Source organism: Passer domesticus, chromosome 3 (assembly GCF_036417665.1).
Source record: "Passer domesticus isolate bPasDom1 chromosome 3, bPasDom1.hap1, whole genome shotgun sequence".
NCBI lineage: Eukaryota > Metazoa > Chordata > Aves > Passeriformes > Passeridae > Passer > Passer domesticus.
In genome coordinates, this window is record NC_087476.1 from 104484417 (window position 1) to 104512161 (window position 27745).

Genomic DNA, 27745 nt, shown 5'->3' on the forward strand with positions numbered 1-27745 from the left:
GCACTAATTCATAATAATTGCCATTGACACATAAACAGCCTACTGTTAGAGCCCTCACTAGAAGGGATAGAAAACATGGCAAGAGTCACAAAAAACACTGTGAAAGCTTTTGTCCAGTGTAGAGTGCATAACCACATTTTTCCTCCTTCTCAGACTCTGAGTGGTACCAGGTACAGCTTGCTGACAGGTACTTGTTCTGACTGGGCTCTGCCAAACGACTTGTTCAGCTATTTGAGCCACAGGCCACAGTACAGTGGCCACTCCAGAGCTCCACAGATTACAACAGCCAACAAAGAGTATTATGGAGGAGATGAGCAGGTACTTAGAGAGGGAGAGACTGGCTCCAGGGCAAGACAAGGGCCCTCAGCTGCCTGGCAGGGCTCAGCTCTGCTACACTGTGAGCTGCCTGGAGCCCGCCAGAAGCTCTGCTGCCAATAATTTGAACGTGGCTCTTTGGGCGGGGGGGAAGAATGTGCCACGTCAAGGCAGCTCTGGGTGGGGTTAGGAATCGAATTGCAGGGAGTTTCATCAGCTGCAGGATTCCCTTCCTTGGGCAGGGGGGGATAGAGCCTTTCAGGCAGCAGATGATGCAAACTGCAGCTCTGTATCCTTGTAGTATTTTCTAACACACATTATCCTAAATGCAGCTGTTGAGCTGCTCTCTCCTTCCAGCAGACAGCCTGTGCTGGGATGCTGCTGCATTACTGGCAGTGGAGTCTAATACTTGACAACACAGTCATGAGATTTCAAGAAGAACAACAAACTCATTCTGGTGCATGCAATTCTGGTAATCAGTAGAGGAAGGAATTATTAAGTCACTCCCACTAATGACAGTCCTAACATTGCAAAGTGACAAATTTCCAAGTCCTCACGTGAAGAGAAGCAGCAACCAGTTTGGCAGGATTGTCTCATCTCCTGTGACAGTGGCACATCTCATTTCCTAAGTGACTGGCAGGACTGGACTCTGCAGATGCCACTATCTGACACAAAAACAAGTCTAGAAGAGGCAAATCCTTTTGGTCATAAGTCATCTCCACGGGGAAACCTTTCTGCCTCTACTTGTCCCAAGGGAACAACCTGTTCTCCTGGAGACAAGGCAGTCATGAACCTCTTGATAAGGTCAAAGCTATTTTAGAAACAAATCACCGGTTAGATGTGTGCCCTAGAAAGCATCTCTTTAATTATGCTCTGGGGGAATTTGTGACTGAAGAGGCTCTCACCACAGCCCGTTCCGCCCACAACAGCCCAAAGTGCTGTGCTCAGGGTGACGTGGCTGCCCGTCACCTCAGGCTGCACACCCAGGCTTACTCAGATAAGCCGGGAGCGCAAGATCGTAAACAGCAGCGCGTGCATTCTTTCCACACCACGGCGCGGTATTTATAGGGCTGCACGCAGGAAGCTTAGGAATGGGTGAAGGGTGGCCAGCTCCAACTGTGACCCAGCTCCAAGGGCAGCAGGGTAAGAGCCCAGCTCCACCCTCACTCATTGTACAACTCAGCCAGCAAGCTCAATAAAACATCTTTATTCTGTACATTTATATAGATGCTTGGAGAACTGGGACAATCCCCAGCATTAGAAAAATTCAAGACAACAAAACAGCAATTATGAAGAGCATGGCACCAAGAACAGTCATGCCACAGATGGCAGGATGAGGTGAGACCAGCCATCAGCTGTTTCAGAAAAGGTCACAGCACCCCCCTTTGGGGCAGAAAACACCAGTGCAAAAGAGTACAAAGAGCTGGAGTCCCCCACCCCCAGCCAGCTCTCTTTGTGACCCACTAGCACCAAAGGGAAGAGCCTGCTGGCAGCTGGGACTTGTCCTTGCAGGCATTGGTGGAAAGACTGTGTCATTGGAATACTCAGCCCACTGCCAGAATGGGAATAAAAGGGATCCTGCTTGAGCAGTGACGGTGAGCCAGCACCTCCTTTCTCTCTGCTGGGGATGCAGCAGTTTTCAGCCAGATCGGTGCTCCCTCCAAGGGACAGGTCACTCCTGCAACTGTTAAGCTGCCTTCCCTTCACTTATGCCACCACTTGACAGGCTTCCCCCACCTCAGCAGGCTCTTGGCAGGGTGCAGCCCCCACCTTCCTGCTCCATGATGGCCTTGCCCAGCGCAGAGACCCAGGGCCCCGCGCAGCAGCGCCTGTGCCAGCGGCCCAGCAGCAGAACCTGCTCTCAGGATGGCACAAGGGCCACTTGAGTGTCCAAGTGCTATCACAGGCCTTCACCCTTCTCTTCAGTCAGGGCTAGCAGGCCACCACACCAACCAGCAGGGCTTGCTGAAGGCCTTTTGCTCACAGCAGACACATTTGGTCTAACAGTCAATAATAAAACCAAAAGCTTATGTACAGCTTTACAGACCCTGCTGCACCCTCCAGGCTACACAGCAGAGCTGCAAGAGTGGGAGACCTGTGCTCCACTCTACATACAGAGTCCTTGCTGGCAACATCAGCTTCCCTCTGACAACAAACACCAGTGGCAATGGAAAGAAGAATTTTTGCTCCAAGAGAAATAAAAGTCATGCCACTGTCGAAACAGAAGTTACCTGGTTTTGTGTAGGTAATGCAGCCTGTCCTCCTCACACATTAAGGCAAGCATGTGAGGAACAAGGTGGGCTGGGAACAGCCACACCAGGGAGCCCACTGCAAACCATTGCTACCAATGTGCAGATGGCACCTTCAAGTGAACATCCATGGAAACAACCTGCTCACACCAGCACGGGCCTGGGCTCTGCTCTGCTCCAGAGAATGGCGTCCTGTCCAGCTGCTGCAAGGAACAGATGCAAGTACAAACTCCATCTTCATGATGTTATATCAGGAGGCTGTGCCACTCAGAGCAGCCACAGCTTCCTGGAAGTCATAAAGAGGGATGCTGAAGAAATGTGTGCATGTGAGTAGGGAACAGGACGTCTGTCCAACAGTAAGACACTCAGATTGGAGTAACGCAAAACCAATGCACAAATGGACACACAGTAGACTAAAGCCAACCAAGATTCAAACGGTTAAAAAATGTCCCGAACACATTCTGCGAGGTTCAGCCAAGTCCCTGTTGTGGGTAGCATGGCCTGTTCCATCCCCTGCCCAGAAGGATGTACTGAAGGATGATTTCAGAGAACACTATTATCAACTCAGTGCTCAGACGGCGAAAATGGGACCAGACCTTGTGTCAGAGATGGAAAAACATCCCTTCACTGCTTGTCTTCAAGGTCGCTGCGCCTCCCAACCAGCAATTTTCAAACAGTAAACAAAGCCAATACTTGCTTGCCCAGGTCTGCAGGTACCTCTGATCTATTCTGAAGGAATCTATTCCAAATGAAAGCTGCAGGCGATGTGGAGAACATGCTTAACTTGTCCCACGCACGGCACTGAATGCAAGAAACTCTCTCGTGCTCCATCTCACAGTGCAGAGGAGGGACATCCACACTAGAACGGGACAGCAGCAGCTCCAGGCATTGCTCAGAAAGCCACAGGAGCTTCCAGCCTTCTCCCCAGGTGTTGGTGAGTGGAGATTTCTCTGACCTGCTGGTAGTCAGAAGCTCAGCTGTCCAGGCCCCAGGGACTCCTCCAGGCCATTTTCTTTGGTGGTGATGGCTTGGAGGTTAGTGACATGCCCAATGCCTTTGGTGACTCCTTCACGGAAAAGCAGTTTGGCTCCAATCTTCAAGTATTCAGGATGCTTGATGAACCTGAAACAGACAACTGCCTTCTCTCCTGTCCGCAGCTTGTCCTGAAAAGAAAAATGGGAGAGCTTAGACCCATCTTCCAAGCTGATACATGCAGGAAGAGGTACATGTGGATGGTAAGAAGATGAGGCAAATGAGCAGCCTTCTTCAGGCTGCAAGGCTTGAGCCCTTCCCATTACTGTATACATAAGAAGAGACATGAAGACACAAGCTCTGAAGAATAGAGTTCACCTCTCTTCTTTAAAATGTTTGGACTAAAAGCAACCAAATGGGCAGGACAAAGGGATGGAGTCTGCTCCTAGGAAGGGACACAGCTACCCAAAATACCAGCAAGCCCCCAACTTTACTAGAGGGTGTGGTGGAATCTTAACAAACCCAACAAACCCCACAGGGAGGTCCATCTTCCTCCCCTTTCTTCCCATGGCCTACCTTTCCATGGATCTTCTCTACGATAGCTGTCTGTCGCACATTCCCCACGTGCACTGTCACCTGAAACCCCTTCCGGAAAGTTGTGGCATGGAATAACAGCACGATCTCGGCTTCAAACACTGAGCAGATGGTGGGGTTCATTTCTGGGCTCACCATGACCATGCCCTGCAGAAAAACCCAAGGCTCAGCCAGTCAGGGCCAGTCCCCTTCTGAACAGCCCCCAAAACCACAAATATACCTCCACTCTGTGACTTGGGCTTACATCCATTCTCAGCCTTGTACTCATTGTAATTTGTAACCTGGTCATTCCCTCCCCTTTCAGCAAGTTTCCTGCAAACATTTCTACTTCATTCCCACCCTACCAATGGAGGATGCCTAGGGAAGCCTCCAGCCCCGCTCACTGGACCAGTGAATGACCTGCATCAGCAGGACTCACCTTGCGCAGCAGGGAGCGGTCGAAGGGTCCGAGGGCCAGGGTGGCTGCCTGCCCAGCCCGCAGCACGCGGCACGCAGAGCGGTTCCGTTGGATACTGCACACTTTCAGCCGAAGGAACTTCCCATCGTCAGTGGGACCAACCACCAAGTTCTCCCCTTCTCGGCAGATCCCACTGCCCAGGGCAGAAGAGCAGGACACAGTTAATCAGGAGACAATGACATTTCACCCCTCAAGATTAACCTGAATAAATTCTCCTCAGCCAAGTCTTTGGATTCTTACCCTGGGCCAACTAACAGGGAGACAAAGCTGCTGAGAATCAGGATTTCTTACAGCAGGAGTGAAAGTCACACTAGCACTCTTAAGAATTCCATGTACAGGGAGGGGCCACTGCACCCCCACTGCTCTGCCACACTGCTTTGTTTCTGGTGGAGGGACCTCAGATAACACTCCTTCAGTGTGGGTGTGCTGTTGGCCAAACGGCTCTAATCGCTCCTGAACACAGAGCCTTTTCATGAGGTAGTGTGCAGTTAACCCCTGCTGGAATCAGAGGATCTACCTTTTACATTTCCTCCCCGCATCTGAGGAAGGAAGAAAGCAACTCCTTGGGATCATACCTAACCTCTGCCAACTTTAGATTCCAGCATGCCTTTTTCAGCATGCTTCAGGACACATTCCTAATCCAGCAACTTTAGAGGAGACTGTCTGCTTGCCACCACATGACCAATGGTCTGCTCATGTCACTTCCCAACACCCTGTAGGGCTCTGCTCTCACTTGGCTCAGTCATCTGGCAGCAGTCTGGACTGAGTCTCACACAGCTTCCACTTCTGAAGCAGGTGACTCTAACCTTGTGGGAGCTCCAGCAACCATTCACATCCACACGTATCTGCCTAGGCTCACTTACCTTGACAGAGTTCCTCCCACAACAGTCCCCACCTCTGGCACCGTATAAATTTCATCAACCTGCAGCAAGGCAACAAGAATAAGTTGCTCAGACAGACAGCTATGAACAGCACTCCAGAAAGAGCCCAGCCCTTGTGTGGAAGGAGGTGATCTCTGCTGATCATCAGACACCACCTCAGAGCTTCACCAGCTCCCACTACCTTCCTATTAGAGGAACAAAGCTCTTCCTTTTAAATAGCAATCAGAGAAATTATGGTATCCCTGACACAGATATCTCATGAAGAATCAGCCTATCAGGCTTTTATCAAGGACCAAGTCCTTTTTTTAATGTCTCTCAGTAGTCCATCTCTACCCGTGGTGTCCAAATTCCTCAAATGTCTCCCATGGCACAGCAATGAGTCCAGTATCAGAGCTGGAAACAAACTACCCTTACCCACCTGAAATTCTGTAAGTTGCTGCATTAATTCTTCCTGCTCTTTACTGTTGGTCAGTGGAGGGAGGATGTTGAGGAAGACTTTCAAGAGATCCAGGTTCTCCCCAGAAACACTGGACAGTGTGAAGATTGGGGTGATGCTGTCAGACACAAGTAGACAGAAATAAGCAGAAGGCCACAGCACAGTTCCAGAAGATTTCTGGGATTCTGAATCTTCTGAGACCCACAAGAAGATGGACACTGTACCAGTAAGTGGGTAAAGCAGGAAGGCTAGATACAGCTCCACAGTAACCCCTGCTTCAATGTTTGGTTGAGACACCAATCCCTTCTCAACACACACTTTTCTCATGAAGAAGTAACTAATGTAGCCTTTGCTCCCAGAACCCAGAAAAAAGTTTGGGAGGGGAAAATGCCTTCTTGGAGAATGCAAAGGTAGGAAACCTGACAAGGAGCAGAGATGTTCAAGATGTAGTCACCTCCCCTGTGTTCACCCTTCCCCAGCTCCACATGGCAGCCCAGTCTGAATTGCCTGCTCCCAACAGAAGAAAGGAACAGTCCCTTACTTGGGAGATTGTGCAAACTGTTGTGCTGCTGTAACTGCATCATCATCTGAATTCACAAGCAGGGGGAGCTTGTTGCAGCCTGGCTGCTTCAGGATTCGCTCCAGCTGCTTCACTGTGCGCTCCACGGTGGCTTTTGAACACAAGTCGACTTTGCTGATGACAATGAAGAAGGGGACCTTGAGGGCCATGGCCAAGCCCAAGTGCTCTCGTGTTGTGCCCGCTGCAGGAGACAAGTGAGAGTGTAGGTGCAGCAGCAGTCACCACTGCAGCTGTGTCTCCTGGCATTCCCACAGGCCCACTCTAGAGATTTCACTGTAATTGCTTAGTTCATCATGCATTGAAAAAGCACAGTTATTCTTTTAAACAAAACTAAACATCAGTCCAGAAAAATAAAAACCACTAAGAAATTTTGTGACTGATCTGTCTGCTTCAGAAAGATGCAGTAGTTTTCATTCTTTGACCAAAGTTTGCCAGAGAACAGTCACAAAAATGTCAGAGATAGATGTGGGAGAACTCCAGACGCCTTTTTGTAAGATTTTGGGATCCAGCAACCCTAAGAATACATCACAGTTGTTTTCTTTTCTGAGAAACACTGCCCCAAATCCCAAACAAAGCCTCTCAGTCCAGGGTACAGTTTAATGTATCTACTCCCCTCCCAGTCACTCCTAGACACTGGCTTACAAGATATCAGTAGAAGCTTACAAATTGATAAACTTTCCTGAAAGACATTCACAGCTGACAAGGACCCATCCCCCTCATTCTCCATTCCTCTTCACAGGTTGCACTCAAACCATGCAGGCAGGGTGACACTCACCAATGCCAGTGTTGGCACTAACCACCAGCATGGCAAAGTCTGGGCAGTAGCTGGTGAGGCCAAAGATGGTTGTTTTCAGATACTTGTGGTGGCCAGCCAGGTCAATGAAAGTGATCATTTTGGAAGAACTCTCACAGATCTCTTCTGCTGTCCGGGAGTCACTGTAATTTACCACCTAAGGGATAAGGAGCTTGTGAGAGAGGCAGCCCCAGTGGGCAAGTAAAGAAAACCCTTATCTATCCATTTTGATGTCAGAATTACTAAGTAGAGATCATTCATCTTGGGTGCAAGAAACAGTGTCTGTTGCAAATATAAAACCAGCACTCAGGTTTAGCTTAAGGGACAGAGTACTGTGCCACCTCTCTTCCCTCCTGTCCCACTCACAGTTCTAACAGGAGGGTAATCCTAGTCTCCTCCAGCTTTCTGAGTTCAGCAACCCACTCTCTCTTACCTCTCCTTTGCTATTGAAGCCCAGGATCTCAAAGCTGATGCTTGATGTTCTTCCTGACTGGATTTCATGGAGATGCCGGAAGAGGTTGAGGCGTGCTCTGCCCCGCCCATTGTCCAGCTCTCCTTGTGTTAGCACACCCAACAGTGTTGACTTCCCTGAGTCCACATTCCCTAGGACAGCTACTCGAAGGTCTAGAAACTACAGGAAAAAAAAACAAACAAAGAAATCATTAAACTTAACCACTGCTGTGCTGAGTGCACAAGCACTACTGGGGAGTGGAGATGCAGCTCAGAGAGCTTTCCTACATCAGGGACAATGTGCAGTTTAATCTTTCTCAGATTCTGCTCCTGCTCCCAGCAAACCACTGCCCAGCAGTCATGATACACTCTCTAGAGTTGAGATGTGACATATCAGGCTTTGATATCACAAATAAGGCTATTTGCTGCAGCAGACCTCTAAATCCTTCCTTGTTTGCACACAGGTCTGCATCAGAACCACTGCCATAGAAGCAAAATAATTTTTCACCTCTGATCCAGGTAATCTGGTGCACTGACATCACAGTCTTGCACATCAATCACAGTCTTGGAGATAAGAAGCGTTATCATCAAGCCTCACTCTGGCAGCCTTTTAAAGCACCTGCTATGGGCCAACCTATGACAAAGTGCCTCTAGGGTTTGGGCTTCCAAACCCAAAGGAAGCTGCTCGTACAAAGCCTCTAGGTCTCCGGCAGGAGAAGACAGCCAAACCACAGGCCCCTACCTGCTGGTTGTCAGGCACCTTTCGGACAAGCACCTCCGTTATCTTCCTTGGAACATCGCTGTCGTAATCAACCTCCCTCTCCCGCAATACCGTAATGTCAGCCCCAACCCTGCCACAAAGACAAAAGGAAGGAGTGAGACATTTGTACTAGACAGCTCTTACACCTCTACAATAACAGCTGACAGAGCGAATGGGATGAAGGCTGGGGATAGCAGGGAAGGAGCCTCAAGCTTCCAGACAGAAGCCCTAGAACTTTCCTCATGTTTCCAGAGCCTCAGGACTGAAGAAACGTCAGTCATACAGGGGCTTTGTAGGATGGAGCAGCCAGCTGCTCAGGGGCTCCAGGGCACCACGCTCGTGGGCCTGCAGACAAAAGGGAGCACGTACTTCTCTGCCATGCGGCGCAGCGTCTTGAGCGAGGCGCGCATCTCCTCCTCCGAGAGGCCCACCAGCAGCCCGTTGTCCTCCACGCCGATCTGATAGACGGCCTCGCCTCGGCCCTCCTGCAGTCGCCACTTCATCTGTGTCACCAGGTGCTCAAAGCGGTACTGCGAGGGGTTCACCAGCTTTAGCTGTTTAACAGAGGGGTTGTTCTAGTCACAGCCTGGATGCAGAGGCAGTCCCATTGCCCAGTTCTGTGCAGCAATGTTCCCAACTCTGACCCACCTCTAGAAAGCACAGCCTGTGTTAGTGTCTGAACAGAAGCCATGGGACAGGTGAGAAGGGGGTTCACAAAGGTACAAATATATGGTAGAAGAAATTTCCCGCATTCTGACAAAGGGATTTGTATCCTGCCTGCTGCAGGGTTAAAGACAGCACTGGGACCAATCTGTGACCCAGGAACCAGTAAGTCCAAATGGGAGAGCAGCCACAAGAAAGTGGCAAGTAATTTTCAGGGATATCTGCATCTCTCTCTCAAGAAAAATACAGTAGGTATCACATACTAGAAGAGATTCCTAAAAATCAGTACTGAGATCAAGTTTTCCAGCTCAGCAGAATGGGTAATGCTTGGCACAGAGACACAGAAGATGAATGGTAGTTCCTTAGTGCACTGTTCACTCTTCTGTCCTCTCTTTGGCCATGTTACCCATAGGCTGTCTTTGGTGAAGTTACTCACTGCAGAATAACCCTCTGGGAGGAAGACCTCCTTCTGCAGCCTCAAAAGACTCACCTTGTACTCGATGTTCCCATCTTCTGCCTGGTCAGAGAATGAAACAAGACAGAAGAGTTAGTTGCTGTGCCCGCAGGGATTTCTACAGGCACCAGCTGCCCATATATTCTGAAGCTGGTGCTGAAGATTTCAAAGAGAGGGAAAGTGGCAGAAAGAGACTGTGTTAGGTCCCAGCCTTCTGCCATTCCTTCCTACACTCAACTAGAACTTTCCTTATGGTTTGTTTGTGCTGTTGGTATCCCACATCATGAACACCAAAGGACAAAACTAGAGTGGGGCATAAGGGTCATACTGTCCGGGGAGGGGTGGGAATTATTTTCTGGACAGTAAAGAATAGGGCCAGTCTAACAGTCACACACACACAGAGCATTCCAGTTCCAAAAAGGTCCAGGCCAGCATATGATTTAAAGTCTTCCCCCTCACCCACCATCCATGACCCACAAAATGCCACCCACAGCATCCCACTCCCACTCTATCCAGCAGCTTCCATCCATCCAACGTGCACAGAAACAGGGGCCTGAGAACAATAACTTCTGCTTCCTCTCCTGCTCAATGATACTCTCCCTCACTCAAATAGTTTTTCATTTACTTCCTTCTACATCCTTACGTATCTTCTCTCTACAAGGAAGGACTACAGACATAAAGAAGCAAGGTAATGACTCACTTGCCAGCTAGTCACTGGCCAGAGTTCTGGAGAACCAGACCTGACTGGGACTGTCTGTACACAATATGCTCAGAAGTACCTTCTCAGGGAAGGCCAGATGGGGTTGTAACAGAAAGGTCCGGGTACTCACCAAGCTCAATTCAACCAAAACAGGCTCCAGCTTTCCAAAGAGAATATCTGGTTTTACAATTAGATATACAATATTTAAGTAATTTTCCCCAGTGATTCAGCATAAGGACCACTAAGAAAGGGCTCAAGCCCGCAGGAAGCCACATACTCTGTCAGACTAAATGGGGCTGGCAACAGTAAGCACTTCCTTTTCCTCTGGACACCTATTTGCATGTCAGGAGAGGCAACAGCCGTCTCCTTGCCTTCCAGCCCAGCTCTTAACCACAGCGGTGCTTACAGTGGCAAAAGGCCAACAGAAGTTCTCAACTGTCAGCTCAGTTCTCTGGCAGCAGAGCTGTGCTGTGAGAACAAGGTACTTGTAGCAGGTTTTCCTCTCCTGCCATCTACCAGCTTTCCAGTTCTAAGCAAAACCCATTCACCTACTGCACTGTCATCTAAAAAAGGGAGTGGGTCTTCTCCAAGGCACTTGAGACTAGAAAAGCAACAAGCCTAGACTTGCTGGGGCACACACTGCACAGGGTAGCCAGAAACAGGAAGCTGAATTGAAACCACAGGGGACTCTCCAGCCTCCAGCTGAAAGGAACAAGAACTAAACTGCGGCTGCAGGGCACAGTCCTGCCTATGCAGAAGATCTAACAGTAGCACAGCGCTGTTTTCACATCTTCCCAAGAGTCCCAGGCCTGCCTTGTGTAGGAATTGCTCCCTTCCAGCACAGGCTATTATATATTTTACAGAAAGCTCACTGACAGGGGCTGAGCAATTGAGTCTGAGCCTACGTAATTCTCCCCACAGTGACAGTTCAGAGAGCGGTGACAACTGTCCCAGCTGAGCACACAGCCAGCCACTACCAAAGCCACTTCTTCCTGCTGCAGGAGACAAGTGTCACCCTCTGCCCATACATCTGCAGCCCTATGTAAGGGAAAAGCTGTCCAATTAGCTGGCAAGGGAGTCACCAGAACCCGTCCGGCACCTGGAAAGGGGCTCAGACCCACCCGATCGTCTCTCGGGGAGAGAGAGATGCAAGCGGGATGTTTGGAAGTACGAGGCGAGCAAAGCTTTATTTTCGAAGCTTTTTCGATCGCCGGCGGCAAAGCGCCCGCAGACAGCCGCCAGGCAGTGCGATACCACCCCGGACAGGGTCCGGCAGACCCCGCACGGAGCTCGCTGGCACCAGGGCCGCCAGCAGGGCCCGGAGAGAGCCGGGGCAGGCGGGCACAGAGCTCCCGGGGCCGGGCGGCACGACCGCTCCTACGGCTGCTGTCAGCCCGACCCCGGCACCGCCGGCACCTCCAGCCAGACCCGCCGCGCCACCGGCGGGGTCCGGCCGGGGCAGCGACCGCTCCGGGGGCACCGGCCCTCCGGCCCCTGCCGCCCCTCAGCGCCAGCGCCCCCCGCCCCCGGGCCTGGTCTCGCTCCCTCCGCGCCTGACGGGACGCGGCGCCCGCCGCAGCTCACCTCGGGCGGCAGGTACGGGGGGTTGTTGGCCTTCCCTCCGCGGCTCCGCCCGTTCTTCTTCTTCGTCTTCGAGCCACCGCCGCCGCCAGGCGCGGGCCCCCCGCGCCCGCGCAGCGCTGCGCCTGCCCCGCCGCCCGCCGGTCGACAGCAGCCCCCGAACAGCTCTGACACCCGCGAGTCCATGGCGGACACCGCGGGCCCCCCGCCCTGCTGCAGCGCCCGCTCCGCTCCGCTCCGCTCCCCGCCCGGCCCCGCCGGCCCGGCTCCGGCCCCGGCGTCACCGACCGCCGCGCGGCGCCCCGGGAAAGCGAGTCCCGCCCGCCTACAACGCCGAGAACGCACCGCGCGCCTCCCGCTCGAAACTACGCCTCCCGGCGTGCCCCGCGGAGCGACCAGCTCGCTCCCGTACGGGTTCCATCCAAGGGGGCTGATGGGAGTTGGAGTCCAAGGGAGAGGGCGCCACCTGTCGGCCGCAGCTGACAACGCGCGGGATGCCACCGCTCCCCGGATCCCGCTCCCCGGGATCTGCGGACGCCCGTGGGTTATCCCTTTGGCAGTTCACAGCCCCGGGTTCCCTGCTTATTGACATCGAGCGATCAGCCATTCTGGAGTCGGGAAACTGGAGCACTTTCGAAGCTGTTTGGCATTGGAGGTACTCATGACTACGCGGAGGCAGCAGCCTGACACAAAGCGATCCCAAAGCACACATCAAGATCCAACTGGGGCGGGCCGGAACAGCGAAAGAACCTTTAGCTGTGCGCCGCATCCCCTCACTAAGTGTATTCCCAGTCTCCAGTTCCACGGCCCCTGCGCCTTCTCTTTCCCCGCCGCATGCCCTGGGGAGAGCGAGGCTGGACCGGGTCATTGTTCGTGAACGACTGACGCCCTCCGTGGCGCTCCGCACAGGCGGCCGCGGCTCCCGTACAGCAGCCGGGAGCGGCTCCTCTCGCCATCCCGCCCTCCACTCGCCGTGCGCTGAGGCGGCACCCAATGGGGCGGCGGGCACAATGTTTCCAAACACGGCACTCCCCGCACGCTCCCCGCCTCCCCGCCGCAGCGCGAAGGCGGCTCCTCCTCTGACAGCGGAGCCGCCAGAGCTGCCGGGAGCGGGGCGGAGGACAGCGGAGCCGCTTCCTGCGGCGCTCCCCGGACAGCCCTGCGAGCAGCGCCCCGGGCTCCGGCACGGCCTCAGCCGGGCGGGCCCGGGACGGGACCGGGGGGGAACGGAGGGGCGGGGCCACGCGGAGGCCCCGCCTCCTGTCCCGCCCACCAGGCGCCGTGTCCGTGCTGCGTCGCCGCCGGAGGGCGCGCGGCCCGGCCCGTGAGGCGCTCCCGTGAGGCTCCGCGGCGGCGGCGGCATTTAAACCCGCGGCGGCCGTTGGGGGCGCGCGCCACGGGCTCCCGTTCCAGGCGCTGGCGGGCCGGGATCGCGGCGCGGGAGGAGGGATGAGGCCTCGGCGGGACAGCTCGGTGCTGGGCAGCCCCGCAGTGGCCGTGGAGTTCCCGGGAGCTGTGTGCCGGGGCAGCGGCTACCGCTTCGCCTGCGAGCTCCTGAAGCACGTCCTGCACCAGCGGAACCAGCTGCCGCTGCCCTACGAGCAGCTGGCCTACTTCTGCCGGCGGGCGGCCCAGGTGAGGCGCGGCGGCCGCGGGGCCGTCCCCGTGCTCGGAGGCGGCCCCGGGGGATTGGGGGGACCTTGGAGTTTGAGTTTTGTTTGCGAGCTCTGTTTCTCGCCCGGGGACTCGCACAGCAACGTGTCGGCGCTGTTAAAGTAAAGAGCTTGTTGTGGCTGCGTCCTTAAATGTTACCTCTTTTCGAAACGAGGCAAAGGCAGCGTTAAGTTCAGGCTGCTGAAGGTGCCGACAAATTGCTCTTTGTTGATTGTTTCCTGCTTTCCGCTCAAAGCGTGTTGCTGCTTTGTTTGTTACCTCTAAGCAAAAAAAAACCCAAACAAAAATACTATTAAGTGATTTCAGAGAAATGGCTGATCTTTGAAAGATGGGCTTCTAATTCCTATTGGAATTCATCAGTAGCTCCTGTTCAGATTCCAGCTGAGTAGCTATGGATTGTGCTTTTGTGTTCCTCTTGCATCTCCTGATGTGGAGAGAAGATGTGCATCTTCCCCCTGTGGGTACCTGTTGCTCTCAAAATGAACACAAATTGCTTGTTCCTTGACCCTCTGGGATGGGCCATGCTTTCTGCAGAGTATAATACATGTTCATAACAAAATGTGTTAATATGAGTTTTTGTTTTCCAGGATGGAGATGGAATTGAGAAACCACGTTCCCTGGGCCTGGCAAGCAGAAAGTGCCAGCAGCTGCTGATGGAGCTGGAGGGGTTGTTCCAGCACCTGGAAGTCCTGTTTAGTCTGACGCTTGTTCCTCGGGTTCTTTTCCTACTTGGAGGCAACGTCATGAACCCCAAGGAGCTCTATGAGCTGAATTTGGAAGGGTTCTGTGAGGGCTCTGCTGAAGAGAGCCTGCAGACTGCGCCCTGTGTTCGCCAGCTCTTTCACCGCCTGTTTGTGGCTGATGTCTTCAGTGAACTCAAGGCTCTCCCTGTCACAGGCACTCTCGTCCTGGTCCAGGGCCACCGTAACTGTGGTGTCGAGTGGTTCCGGCCCAAGCTCAACTACCAAGTGCCGACCCGAGGGAGGAAGCTGACTGTGAAGTTGTCCTGTGATGGAGATCTCCATGTTAGTGCCTCACCTCCACAGCTCACAGCACCTGCTTGGGAGGACTACGTCTGGTTCCAAGCACCAGTGACCCTCAAAGGCTTTAGTGAATGAATGGTTTCCGTAGAAATTTAATTGGAATATTGATTACTTTTTTTTTCTTTAGGTGTTAATTTTAGCAAATGTAACCATGTATTGTTGAACCATGTCTGTCTGAATTTTTTTTTTTTTTTTGCTTCGTGGTGTCTACTGCCTTCCTGTATCTTGCTGCACTCCTCTATTGTCCTTATTTCCTGAGTTGTTGTTGAGGGCAAATCCACTTTAAGGCACAGTTGCACACAGGTCCAGCAATTCTTTAGGGACCTGATCTGTGACATGGGATGAATTGATGTGTAATTAATTAATGAGTAAAATTTCCCTGCTGAGTGCTTGCTGAACTGGTACATACTGGATACACCCAATCTCCTCCTGAGTTTTAATATGGCCGTTTTCTGACCCTGCCTTTGCCGTGTTACCCATAGGATTTCTTAGGTGAAGGTTACTTCTTGCAAAATAACTCTGAAGAAAAACCTTCTGCAGTCCTTAAAAGGCTCACCATAGCAGGAAAACCAGCGGGCAAAACCTGAGCAGAACACAGAGGTAACACTGTTGTGGAAGACGGATTTATTTCCAGCTAGTAAAAAATGGGGCAGGATGAAGGCAGTTCCTCTGCCAAGGGCTGGAGCTGCCGGGGCTGCCGTGGAGATGGGCAGAGCTGCTTCCAGGGGCCCCCTGGCAACACTGCCTCAGCTGCCGTGGTGTGCGCCCCACTTGAGCACTCAAGTGCTCGTCCATCTACTTGATGCAATTACACTTCCCTGTAACTCACTTTCTGTTCCTTAACACTCCAAAAGTAAGACTTTTCAGCAACTGAGCAATCTTGTAGCTAGTGCTGTCTTGGAGATGGAAAGAGACCGGTGCCATGGAGGCAGGGTAGCAATAAGCAATTTATTTTTTTTTTTACTAATATTTCCTAACAGCCCTGACAATTGGTTAGATATAAGATTAAAAGTAAGCAGTTTCTTTGCTAACCCTCTTCAGAGAATGTTAGAAGTGCTGCTGCAATAATGGAAGATTACTCTCACTCGAGGAAGAAACTTTGACTTAAATGTTTCTGAAATGCATAGAAATCAGGGGAATGTGATCAAGTTCAGGACTATCTTTACCTGCCAAATTCCTGTTCTTAGTCAGACTGTATTACCTAGAATCAGAACTTGAGCCTTTTCTTCTGGACTGGTATCTACCGCAGAATAGGACAGGGAGAGAAGCCCTGAGAGCAGTGTGTTGGAACTAGATATCTGCTGGAGTTGTCTCCAGTCAGCTGGGCTATTATCTGTGCTGTAATGAGCTTTCAGTACCTTGAAATAACTCCATCCCATTTGAAGAGAAAGTGAACGTATTGGTAGCGAGGGTACTTGCTGTTACTAGGCAAAAATGCACAGTGGGGTGGTAAAAGTCCTTTGTGAAGAGGGTGAAGGTTTAGGTAACCCTCTACGCTTGGTGCATATTTTAACTTTGACCTTTTGGATGGAATGAGATGATAGAAGCAGTAGGAACTTCATTTGAAATTTTTGAGCTTAGAGAACACTAGAGTGCCCTCTCTGCTGTAGTATCCATTACTATCTGTTTACAATGTGCAGTAGCTGCTTCTTAAGCTCATTCTAGGGGAAAAGCTTTGAGTTAAGAAAGCCGCCTTATGTGCAGCTGCCCACTTGAATATGAAATCTCAGGTCTCTTGAAGGAAATATAACTTGAATGTAGGAGTGTTTGTGCTTAGGAGATCAAAACCTTTTATGCTTCCACCAAAGCTGCTTGTAACACGTTTAAGAATGCAAGTTTAAAGTGTGCAATGTGCTTAAAGAAGCTTTTAAGCAGAAGCCTTGGCCAGTTCGTTTCACCTCTCTTCCTCAGTTGAGTGCAATGTACTGCAATAAACAGTTTACATATTCTGTTGTACTTGAACTATGAATGCAGCAATGATAGGGTGCTGGGAACAAAGGAACACAAGATGCTTTTTGGGTTTTTTTGTTTTGGTTTTTTTTCCTTATGAAAACATTACAACTCGATTTTAAAAATCATGACTGTATTATTATCAAAATAAAATGCTGGCTTCTATATGTGATTATTTTGAGTGATTAAACAAATTCAGTCTAAAGGTTCTGCCACTGGTAAAACCACTTGTTTCCATTCTATGCATATATTTCAACTGCAGGCTCACAGCTGTTCCACTTTTCTGACAAACTGTATGATGTCTTGTGCCAGGAGCTTTGGTTCCTCAAAGGCAGCAAAATGCCCTCCACGTGGCATGTAAGTGTAGGTGATGATGTTCTTGTAGACATTCTTTGCCCAGATACGTGGTACATGTACAATCTCCTGAGGAAAAGCTGCAATCCCTGTGGGAACATATACGCCAACCCTAGAAGACATAAGTTAATTGCGTTGTTGAAACAAGTCCTGGGGGAAGTCTATAAAATCCTCTGAATGTGTCTGGGCACACATTCAGCTGGAGAAGTTTCCCCACTTTGTGCAGTGCACCTCCTGGTCTGCACTCCACTGAGGAGCTTCATTTCTATTTGGGTATCATTGAGTTTAAGAAGATGATACCTGTAGAGGTGTAAAGTGGAGCCAACCTTGCACACAGGTTGATCTTGAAATGTTTCCCATCTTTGAGTTTAACTTTTGTGAGTGTTGTGCTACATGACAAGATACCACACCTCTGAGAAATGAGCTAGCTCCTGTTTGCTTTAGAGTTTGGCACCAAATGCATAACAAATGACCCTCTGGAGAGAAATGGGCCTGGTTCAGTCCACCAAGAAAAAGAGTCCCCCACTTGTTCAGATGATCAATTACTTGGAGAAATCTGCTCAGCAATGTTTTGCGGTCAACCTCCCTTAGCATCGTGTTAATGTACCAGCTGTCACAAGGTGCTGGGCTTCAAGTACTGCTCTCCAAATTGCTACCCCAGGTTTGTGCTTAACTCCTGTAGTTCTTAGCTTATCCTCCAGCAAGCAGTAGCCTTCCTAATTCAGTTTATACTTCTCTCATAGGTGTGCCCATGATCTTCTGTTTTGTTTTTACTGAACTGGGCTACAAGTCATGTTTGGTGAATAAGTCTGTAGACTTCTATTTTGAACATAGGTCTGTGCTTGGTGCTTTGTTGATGAGTCTTTTGCATTGTCTTGGCTACAAGCTACCTTGTGTGCATTATAGGTTCAAAAGAAAAGTGACCCTTAATATTGATCAAAAGCAAGTAAGAATTGTGGGCTTTCATTTTTCTTAGAACTAATTAAATGTGCTGTTCTAAGTGATCTAACTGTTGATACAGGCAAATGTTTCAACCTCATTTGCAAATCTTGCTTGTAACTTGCCACATATAATTACCTGTCATGAACACTTAGAGTAGGATCCTTGGAAAAGTTTTCCTTGTAGTATCGCATTGAGGACACGATGGAGGATGTCACCCAATAAATCATCACATTGGTCAAAAGCTCATCAAGAGAGTATTTGCTGTTGAGAGAGAGGAAGAAATTTAACTGGAAGCTGTTCCTCAGTGCTCTATACTGGGCTCATGCCCTGAAGAACTGCTGTCCTTCTAAATCTCCACTTATTTTCAAGCAGCAGATTAGTTGGCACCTGTGTGTTCAGAGCAAAACCGCCTGGTGCTGAAGCAGTCGTGTGCAGGCAATCTGCTGTAAGTTTCAACTAGTGCTTGTCACATCAGCCTTTCATCCTTAGATTTCAGTTTTGACAGGCCAGTGTTTTACCTGTATCCTCATATTAGTTCCCACCACTCATTCTTTTAATGAGACTTCTCATGGAGTAACATCATAACCTGACATCTTACCTTTCCAAGCCTCCATCATCTCTATGGAGAAATGATTTGTCTGTCCAGGTTGAGAATTTCTCCATAATATATGCAGCAAGTCCCACTGGGGAGTCATTCAGTCCACAGCCTAATTGAGGAGAAGAGAAGAGCTGTTGCAGTTGCCTGGTATTGCAATACTTCAGTGAAAGTTAAACTGGACTTTCATGAAAAGTTCAGAGTTTTCTAGAGAATTCAGTAGAGTCTGTATTTATCTATCCCTTATAGTACTTTATTTGTGACAAATTCCCTGCAGAGGAATTCTGGCTATATCTGAGGGCACTACAAATTCAGATAATTCCTATACAAAATAAGCTGGGAGTTAAGGAAGTTCCATTGGCTTCTTGGTGATCTGTGGCAGAAGGAGAAAATTCAGATGTAAAGAGATGGCAGCCTGAAAAGAAATTTCAGATAAAATATTTGGGAGCACTGTCTTGCTTAGGATGGGATGTATTCTGATTCTAAAATATATTTATGAAACAGGGCTAACAGGAATGCAACAGATTCAGAATATCATGAATATAATGGATTATGTGGTGTTGCTTTTCATGTTTAGAGTTTGCAAAATTGCCTTAATCTTTGAACCAGCTGATTTTTGAGAGCACTACCCCTGACTCATGGATTCTCTCATATGGGAGCAGCCAAACTTGAACTGTGACTTTCTTAAACTGCTTTGAACTTTGTTGATATCAGTTTTTATTGGCTGGTTTTATCAACCAGTCACTTATAAACCAAAGGTTGGATAACTGTCAATTTTACATCTAATTATTAACTTTTATTCCTAGAGAAATTAGGATCTTGTTGAAGGGTATAGATTTCAGCACAGATTTTTGTGATTCTCTCCTCCCCTGGAACTTGTGGATTTATTCCTACACTTGGATTCTCATGTTGACCAGTTTTAATTATTTTATTTAGGCAGTTCAATTTCTTAAGAATACTGGGGAAGGAGTCTCAATAAAACATTTTTTGAAATTATAGAAGTTCCATTGGTGGATCTACAGTTGTTTGATTCTGCCAGAGCTCTGATTTTTGAAGCATGATTTCCCTGTGATATTATCCCCTGTAATTATCCTTGTTTAAACAACTCTGTCAGATATCTGATCAGAGACTAGACATACTAATCTTCATTTTTCTGTGGATCCCTTCACTTTTTGGCCCTTAAAAAGACTCAAGCAACCAGAAACACCACCACTGCTGCGACTCCCTCTCACCTAATGTATAGTTTATCTCTTATTTCTTTGGGTTTGCATTCACTTCAAGCAATAGTCTAGGCATTCATTGACATTCCAGTTTGAGCTTCTTCTTCTCCTTTGGTGAATTGCTGGGATGGGGGGCTGTTTGCTCTCTGGTCTCCAAATCTGACACCAGCCTGAGACAGCTCTGCTGTCTTTCCTGATGTGGGATTACTTCAATAAAACAATACCCCAGAATCCTCTCTAGTGGGGACTGATGCAAAGAGTTCCTCTTAGCATTATGAAATGGCCATATCTTTCCTCACAGTCCTTATCCACTGGCCCCAGGATGTCAGCATTCTGGCTTTTCAGGTGTTTGAGCTTTGTCTACCTTTTTGCAACTTTTACATTGCACCTCGTTGCTTGTGATATTTTTCTTCAGCCCCATTTACTTCTCAAAGCTTCAATTTCAGAACCCTGTGTTTTACTTTTGAGAGACTCTATGGAAATGGGTTCATTCTCAAGGAAAGTGGTGTGCTACTTAAAAGACCTTGAAAAGTTATACTTGAAATCTCCATCTTTTAGCTTCATTTTATATAGCTCTCATCCCCATAAACTCATTACCCCCATGAGTCTTGCACTCAAGTCACAGAAATCATTGCTTCTCAAATTTGGCTGGCCTTTGTTTTCATGTAACACAAGTGATTAGTGTACCACGTTCACAGGGATACAGGGAAGGTACATTACCTGCAGTGTCTGGTTTGGTGGCTTGGATGTGTAAGTATCCAGACTCTCGTAGGACGTCATATACGTTTTTCTGCATGAAAGGGTAGAAACGTCGAGCATCTTCCCTAGTGAAGCCTACAAGCCATGGCACATAAGCCCCAAGCATTGTACGGATCATCTTTCCCAAACCTTGTGTGCTGACGAAAACGAGATTCAGATGAAGCCCTTTCACAGATCTAAAAGTAAGTTAAAGAATAGAGGGTTAAATCAAGCAATTTTCTGTCTCCAAGTTTTCTAGAAAACAAGTCTGACTGCAGCTGTGAGATAAACACTGGACTGAATTAAATACACCAAGCCCTTCAGGTTCATCATGATTAAAAAAAAATTCAACACAAAGCATATGAATGCAATTGAATATGCAGGATGGGGTTGTCCCTGAAGGAAAGAGAGAGCAGAAGGGCATGAGAAGCAGGGCAATCAGAAGGCAGGACTATGGAGCCAGAAGGTAGGGTAGGAACTGGAGGCAGCTTTTCTGCACTGATTTCATTTGCTACTTACTGTGGCAGCATCTGGGCCATGTTTGTGGTGATGCGAGATCCCCAGTCCCCTCCCTGTAGGTAGTATTCCTTGAAGCCCAATCTGTTCATCAGCTTATGAAATATCCGAGCAGTTGCTATGGAATCAAACTCTGTAGGTAAAGGGAAACACAGGAGACCTGTTGGTCCTAGTGTTCCTTCCCTGGCCAAACACTGTGACCTGATTGAGGCATGTGTGTGTGGAGCTGTGGGAAGGGACAGTGTACAATGCTGCTCTGCCTCACTCCTTGGAAAGAAAGTGAGCACAAGATGAAAGAAATTCAGTGGAAAGCAAATCAGACCTGGCTTCCAGTTACCACTGTGTTGCAAATCTTCACAGCCAGCCCCAGAGCCTCAGCCACATGGGCCTCAGTGAAGAGCCAGGCATCTGCACTACAAACTGTGGTGCCCAGGGCTGCCTGGGATGGTTGAGGTGTTACTCCAAAAACTGCAATTCCAACAGAGCCTTTTCATTACTTACCTTTCTGGTGAGAAGCCTCTGAGAAACCGTATCCTGGAATGGAGGGGCAGATGACCTCAAACACCACATCACCCTCGTTCAGGCCATGCTTGGCTGGCTCCGTGAGCAGAGGGATGATCTTGTAGAACTCATAGAAGGAGCCGGGCCAGCCATGGACCATCAGCAGAGGTCGAACAGCTTGACCATGAGGAACATAGGATGGCTTCACATGGATAAAATGGATATCAATCCCTGCCACACATCCAAGAAAGAAAAATTAAAGCTCTGGGACCACAGTTTCTGCTCTGCATTCTGTAGAAGGAGGGAGACAAAACTGTAATTAGCATCTGCAGCAGAAATTCCACAATCAGCCCACTGCAAGAAGATGCCTGGCTGAAAGGGGATGCCTGGCATAGTATTGGTTGTTTCATCTTTTACATACAGACAGAGATATTGACCCCAGCCACAGATATTGGGGTCACTGGAGATTAGCATCCATCTCCTGAGAAACTGGTATATAAGTAAGAACTGCACTTGAATGAATAGCACAATGGAGGTAAGATACATGCAAAAACATTATAGTAATTAAAAGTGAAACATGAAAAAGGGCATGATAGAAATCTAACATAGAGATCAATTATGTAGTCTTTCTACCCTAATCTAGAGATCGTTTATGTAAAGTCTGGCTAAGCTCATCTGGCTAAATTACTGTATGGTTGGGAGGGATATTTCAGCCTCAGTCTGGCTAAATTTCACAGTTTGGCTTCAAGGCAATCACTGAAGAGCACCTCATCATTAGTTAGTACAGGTTCAGAGCCAGATGAAGCCCATCTTGAAGCAGACCTATCTTATTACCACTGTGTAATCGCCTCAATCTCTATAAGGTTATTAATAATAGAGCCTCCACTAATTATATTTCACTTGTATCACTAAGCTGTTATGCATAGGTTATCTCAAATATTGTCACTTTTTACATCTCCCCCTTCTTGCTGTGCATTTCTTGAGACCTGCTCAAGTCACAGAGGCCCCCTCACCTTCAATGGTGGTGTGGAAGTGGGGATATTTGTTCAGCACTTCCACTTGCTTGCGCCAGTCAAACTGATTCCTCCAGTAGGCCACCACCTTCCGCAGGTAGCTGGAGTTGAAGCCGTAGTGGAAGGCGGCTCCTTCCACGTGGGGGGTGAAGCGGAACCGATCCAGGCGCTGGTGCAGATCCTGTGGAAGGAAGCCAGGCTGGCCAGCTGCTGCCACGTGCCCTATGCCAGGGCAGGCACTGACAGGCTCTCCTGGCTCTGCTGGCTTTTTTATGGCTCTCTGGGACACCAGAAGCCCTCCTGAAGAAGTGCCATACTCTAATTGACCACCTGAATTGTTTGTATGTGGAATACAATATTCTACAGGTTACAAGTTCCCCATGGGCACTGAGGAATACTTGGTCATAGTCCTGGCTTGCTGCTGACTCACTTCAGGGTTTTGGCGCTAGGAGCTTGGCAGCGCTGCTGGCTGGGAGAATAAGAATCTCACTTGAGCTGCTGGCTGCTGCTTGGTCAGATAATTAGAGACAGGCATGCAGGGATGGAGGAGCTATGACTCAGTCAAGACACCATCCCTCTTCAGCCTTACAGCCCTTTCCCCTCTGGAAGCTCCTCAGCCCTGCCCTACTGGTGCCACTGCTGTCCCAACACCCTCCTGCCCTGCTCCAGCACCCACAGAACCACTATCAAAGTCTGCTGCTCAAAGCATGGCCTTTCTGCGGAGAAGCCCCAGCTTGCACAGAGGGGCTGCTGTCTCAGAAAGTCTTTAGGGGACATTGCAAGTGATCAGAGTCAAATCCCCTTAGTAAAGAATCCAGAGCATCATCTAATGGAGCTGGGTATTTGCCCTGGCACATGGAAGTGCCCTGCTGTGACCCCCAAGGCATCCCCTTGAGGCAGTGAGGTGGGTGATGGACTGCCTCCCCTTGCAGCTTTCTGCCCTTCTTTACCCCCCAGCCAGTGGTACCTCGATTTCTTTGTCAGATGTTTCAATCTTGAAGGGACGGATGCTTGTGTCTTCCTTCCCTTTGGGGGGCCTCTCGCCTGCGCCCCACCACCCATCGCCCATGTCAATAGTCTTGATCTTGCGTCCAGACCTGAGCCAGTAAAGCAGCATCCCTCCAACGCCCAGGGCAGCTGCAGGGATCAGGATTGCATTCTTCTGAGAATAGTCAAAAGGCCTAGGGAGGCATAAAATTGCTTGTGTTCAATTATAGCAGTGTCAAAGGGACTTATGCTGAGGCTTCTTGGCACATCCATTGGGACTGAGCAGGGACAGATGCCTCCAAATCCTAGGCAGTCAGCAAGGACTGGACATTTCTGTCATTTTTGAAGATCACAGGTAAGATTTGGGGCAGGGTTCTATCTACCAAGGCTTCTTAGGGTTCTCAAGTCCTTGCTGATCAGGACTTGCTGATCACAGGTCTCACTTGTCCCTTTCCTTGTGAACCAGGATGCCCAGGGGGACAAAGTTCAATAGGATAGGGGTCAAGCAACTTTGAGGCAGGTACTGCAGTGAATGAGAGAGCAGCAGCTGGACTTGTCCAGGAATAAAAACTACATGGGTAGAGAGGGCTGAGGAGCAGAAGGAGAGACAAAAGTCTTCAGATGCTGAAGAAAGCAGGATGTTTTGGACATGCTCCTCTCACCAGTGCTTCATACACAGCTTCCCTACAGGTTCAATCGTCTCTTAGGGCAATCCTGGTTCTCTCCCGTAGCTCTCAAATAAAGAGTGCCTGCTGGTGTCCCTGTTTCTGTTCTGAACAGCAAGGTCCCACACTTGAGGTGTGGGAGCCAAGCTGCCAGAGCTGGAGTTGACAGACATGCACTCCTAAATGTAGAGTACCTTCCCACCCCTCTGACTTGTGTTTCAAGTTCTCCAGTCTCCCTTGGGGATTAGTAGAGGTGTTGGGGGCTCCTGCAAGGGGCTGCAAGGGGTCTGTGAGTGAAGATTTTGTTGCTGTTGTCATCCGGAGTACAGAAGGGATGATGCTGTGCCCCAGTCAGGGCACTAACCAAAAGAGGAGACTACAGCACAGAACAGCTATTCCACTCACCTGATCTGGGACATGATGTTCTCCCTACAAAAGGGGAAAAAACAGAAAGATCCTTACAGTCTGATAGTGCTGTCCAATTCCAGCCCTTCTGGATGGTGCAAAGAATGTCCCCTGCCAGCACCCCTCATTGTCCAGGGATGTGATCACAAGCTCTTTAGCCACCTGGCAACATCTGCCATTATTTTTCGAACTCTTTGGATAGGATGGGAGGAGAGGGGATCACAAAGCACTGCCTCTGTACAAAGAGACAGTGTTTCTGGGCTGTGCTTTAGCTAGATAATTTGTTGCCATAATATTCCCTCCTTCAGCACAATTTAGGTGAAAGGCAGTATAGGCGTCCTTGCAGTGTTTCATCCTGTGGGCAGCTGTGTAGCTTCAGCCAAGAAAATAGTTTACTTTGACTGCTGTGTTGCAATAGGTGCACAGCCTCAGCAGGGCAATTCCAAGCTCCAGGGTTCATAGAATTATTCAAGCTGGAAAAGTTCTGCTCCCGGCCATGTGGTGCTGATCGTGCTGCAGGGCTGCCACCAGCAGAGGCTTGTGGACCCTTCCTTGTCCAGAGTTTAAGGAGCTGCTGTTCCTTTGACACTTCTAGCTACTCCTGACTGGACATCAAGCCTTTAGGTCTGCCCTGTCTGCTAGGAAAAGAAAGTATCCTCCTCGGTTCCCTTTAAGCCTAGTGGTACAAAAGCACAATCTAAAATCTAGAAACAATAGAAGCAAGTGTTGTTATTCTGCCTTGCGCAACGCAGCCATATTAGGGAGTTCTTTGGTACAATAATTATAATACTTTGAGAAAACAAATCAAAACAAATGCCAAAAAGGAAAAAGACTTGCAAATCCATGAAAAACTAACCCCACTGGGTGTTTGTTATCACCTAGAATTGTTTCCCTCTGCTGTCTGAAGTGCAGACCCTGGAGCCTGTACTGGATATCTCAGTAACCTCCAAGGCAATTTGCTAACATTTGCTCAGATTGCCTATGTGTGATTTTTTTTTTCCACTTAAATCACTTCCAGACAGGGAAGAACATGGCTCCTAAGAACAAACAGCTTATGCAACAGGTAGGAATATCCCCCTGCACTCACATCCTGGAGGTCGGCGAGCAGAGGCGTGGAGCCAGCCCTCAAGGCAGCAGCGCAAACCCCGCGCTGCTAACACAGCGAGCCTGTCCCGGAGGGACACGGGCAAGGCTCAGTCGATCAAGCCCTCCTCCGCACTCATGCCCGGCAGCACTCAGCTGCCTGCTCCCGCTCCCACCCCTGCTGACCCTCCCGGCGCTTCCACGCAGCCCAGGCGCAGGGAGCCCAGGCTGGAGCCCCGCTCCCCGTGCCCAGGAGATCTCACCATGCGTCCGGAAGGATCTCTGGCCACATGTCTGCTGCCCCTTGCCTGGCTGCTGCTCCGGGGGAGGGAGGACACAATCCCAGCTTCTGCTCCCCGGCTCTCTCTTCCGCAGTGACGTTTTCTCGGGGACAGCACAAACCACACCGTCCCTCAGTGCCACCTATTGCCCGAGTGTGCGGCTGCAAACGGAGCCCGGCGGAGGCCGAGCGCTGCAGGCAGCGGGAGCAGCAGTGCCCCACTGCCGACTCCATTGCAAGCCACCGAGAGCTGCTCCTGCTCCTGCAGGCAGCAGGAGCAGCAGTGCCCCACTGCCGACTCCATTGCAAACCACCGAGAGCAGCCCTGCAGAGGTGCCCTGAGGCCTCGGCTGCGGCAGCACCGCGTCCCCCCAGCAAAGGCCAGCTGGGTTATACTGCCCGTGCAAAGCCCTGTAGTGGGAACTTCGGCCAGCAGCCCGAGGGAAGGGATCCTTCACTCTCCTCAGAGACCACCCCTGGGTTGCCACAGCCTCTTCTGGCCTTGCTGGCAGAAGACAGAGCGGAGTGGGCCCAGCCTTTGGGTACAGGGCCACCAAGCTGCTGGCTGGGCCGTGTGGTGCGTGAGGAGGTGAAGAAGCATCTTCATCCTGGAGAGGAAAGAGTAAAGGGTGGGATCTTATCGCTGTCTACAGGTAACCAGTGAAAAGCTGAGGGAAAATGGACCCAGAGTCATCCCGGAGAAGCAGCAGGTGGAGGACAAAAGGCAAGGACCAAAACTGTAACAAGATAAGGTTAGATCTGAGGAGAAGTTAGTCCTCCACCGAGGTATTCAGATGCTGGGACAGGGGTCCAGAGAGGATGTGGGATTTTCACCCTTGGAATTTTCACCCTTGGGATTTTCACCCTTGGGGGCATTCCAGATTTGACAGGAACAAGGCACTGAGCAATCTGACAGAGCTGAACCTGTTCGGAGCAGGTGTTGGGATGAGCTCTCCTCCAGGTGTCCCTTGCAACCTGTGTATCACTTGGCTGTGTTCCAGGTGCACCCATGATTTGCAGCAGCCAAAACATAAAGGAAAAGCTCAGTTTTTAATGTTCTACTGAAATCAATGCTGTGTTTTTGTTCAGGTACTGAGGTTTTGTTTTCCTCGTGTTGGTAAAATAGTCCTGGATAAAGGCTTCTCCTTCATAGGAATCTGACAGCTTGGGTAAAGGAGAGTTCAAAGCCTAAGGAGTTTTGGGTGGGGGGAAAGTGACCAGAAGAGCAGTACGGAAAAAAGAATACATACATGAAAGAGGAAGGTTAATCACTGGCATATTATGCACTATGCTCAGTATTTTCCTTTTACATTTTCAGCAAAAACATGTACTTCAGTAAGGACTATTCTCCTAGCTTCCATGAGTGGAAGGGCAGAGGCAGGGAGACTGTCACCAGGGTTTTATTTGCTTACAGTCAAGAAAGACTGATATTCATCCTTCTGTTAGTTTGTTCTGTCTCTCAGAAGCCTGTAGTTAAAGATTCTTTTCCACTGTGCTGTCTCTGTTATTAAGCTTCCAAATAAAATACATTAGTGGAAGGCTTTATAAACAAAAGAGAGAATTACAAGAGCAGGCGGAACAGAAATGAATCACAGCTTTCTAGCTTTTTTATGTTGACAACTTATGTTCCCAGGCAAGTACATAGTAAAAGAAGCATTTACACTGCATAAACTCCACAATAACCCCATGGGTTTCCTAAATCAAAATGTTGCTAAATCAAAAACTTTGTGATGTGCCTAAGTAGTGACTCATGTATATGCCTTCAGTTATTTACTGATGTTTATGAATCCAGTCCCCATGGCAAAAAGCACGTGACACACTCTCAAGACCTCCACAATCAGGGAGTAAATAGTGCTTCAAAATTAAATGTTTACTAAGTTCTTCCAGTACGAAC

At 49.5% G+C, this 27745-nt stretch overlaps 3 protein-coding genes across 4 annotated transcripts; 1 reads left to right on the forward strand and 2 right to left on the reverse strand.

The window, feature by feature from the left end:
• Positions 1-1507: 1507 nt before the first annotated feature.
• On the reverse strand, positions 1508-12185 carry GTPBP2 (GTP binding protein 2). The gene is made up of 13 exons (XM_064414854.1): positions 11889-12185; positions 9641-9667; positions 8857-9041; positions 8470-8578; positions 7711-7908; positions 7260-7434; positions 6446-6665; positions 5887-6022; positions 5451-5509; positions 4549-4720; positions 4113-4277; positions 3520-3727; positions 1508-3423 (listed from the first exon to the last, which is right to left on the reverse strand). The coding sequence occupies exons 1-12, from the start codon at positions 12069-12071 to the stop codon at positions 3530-3532; spliced, it is 1827 nt and encodes a 608-aa protein (XP_064270924.1). The 5' UTR covers positions 12072-12185; the 3' UTR covers positions 1508-3423; positions 3520-3529.
• A 1120-nt stretch (positions 12186-13305) lies between these two features.
• Positions 13306-16717, forward strand: MAD2L1BP (MAD2L1 binding protein). The gene is made up of 2 exons (XM_064414868.1): positions 13306-13520; positions 14147-16717. The coding sequence occupies exons 1-2, from the start codon at positions 13335-13337 to the stop codon at positions 14675-14677; spliced, it is 717 nt and encodes a 238-aa protein (XP_064270938.1). The 5' UTR covers positions 13306-13334; the 3' UTR covers positions 14678-16717.
• Positions 16124-26100, reverse strand: LOC135297369 (epoxide hydrolase 1-like). Of its 2 annotated transcripts, XM_064414866.1 has the most exons (10): positions 25835-26100; positions 24489-24512; positions 23399-23612; positions 22432-22612; positions 21419-21649; positions 20921-21050; positions 20384-20598; positions 18447-18555; positions 17984-18109; positions 16124-17018 (listed from the first exon to the last, which is right to left on the reverse strand). In XM_064414866.1, exons 1-10 carry the CDS (start codon positions 26083-26085, stop codon positions 16817-16819), a joined length of 1683 nt encoding a protein of 560 aa, XP_064270936.1. In that variant the 5' UTR covers positions 26086-26100; the 3' UTR covers positions 16124-16816. The 2 variants fall into 2 exon arrangements, with proteins under 2 accessions (XP_064270936.1, XP_064270937.1); XM_064414867.1 differs by lacking the exon at positions 24489-24512.
• Positions 26101-27745: the final 1645 nt, after the last annotated feature.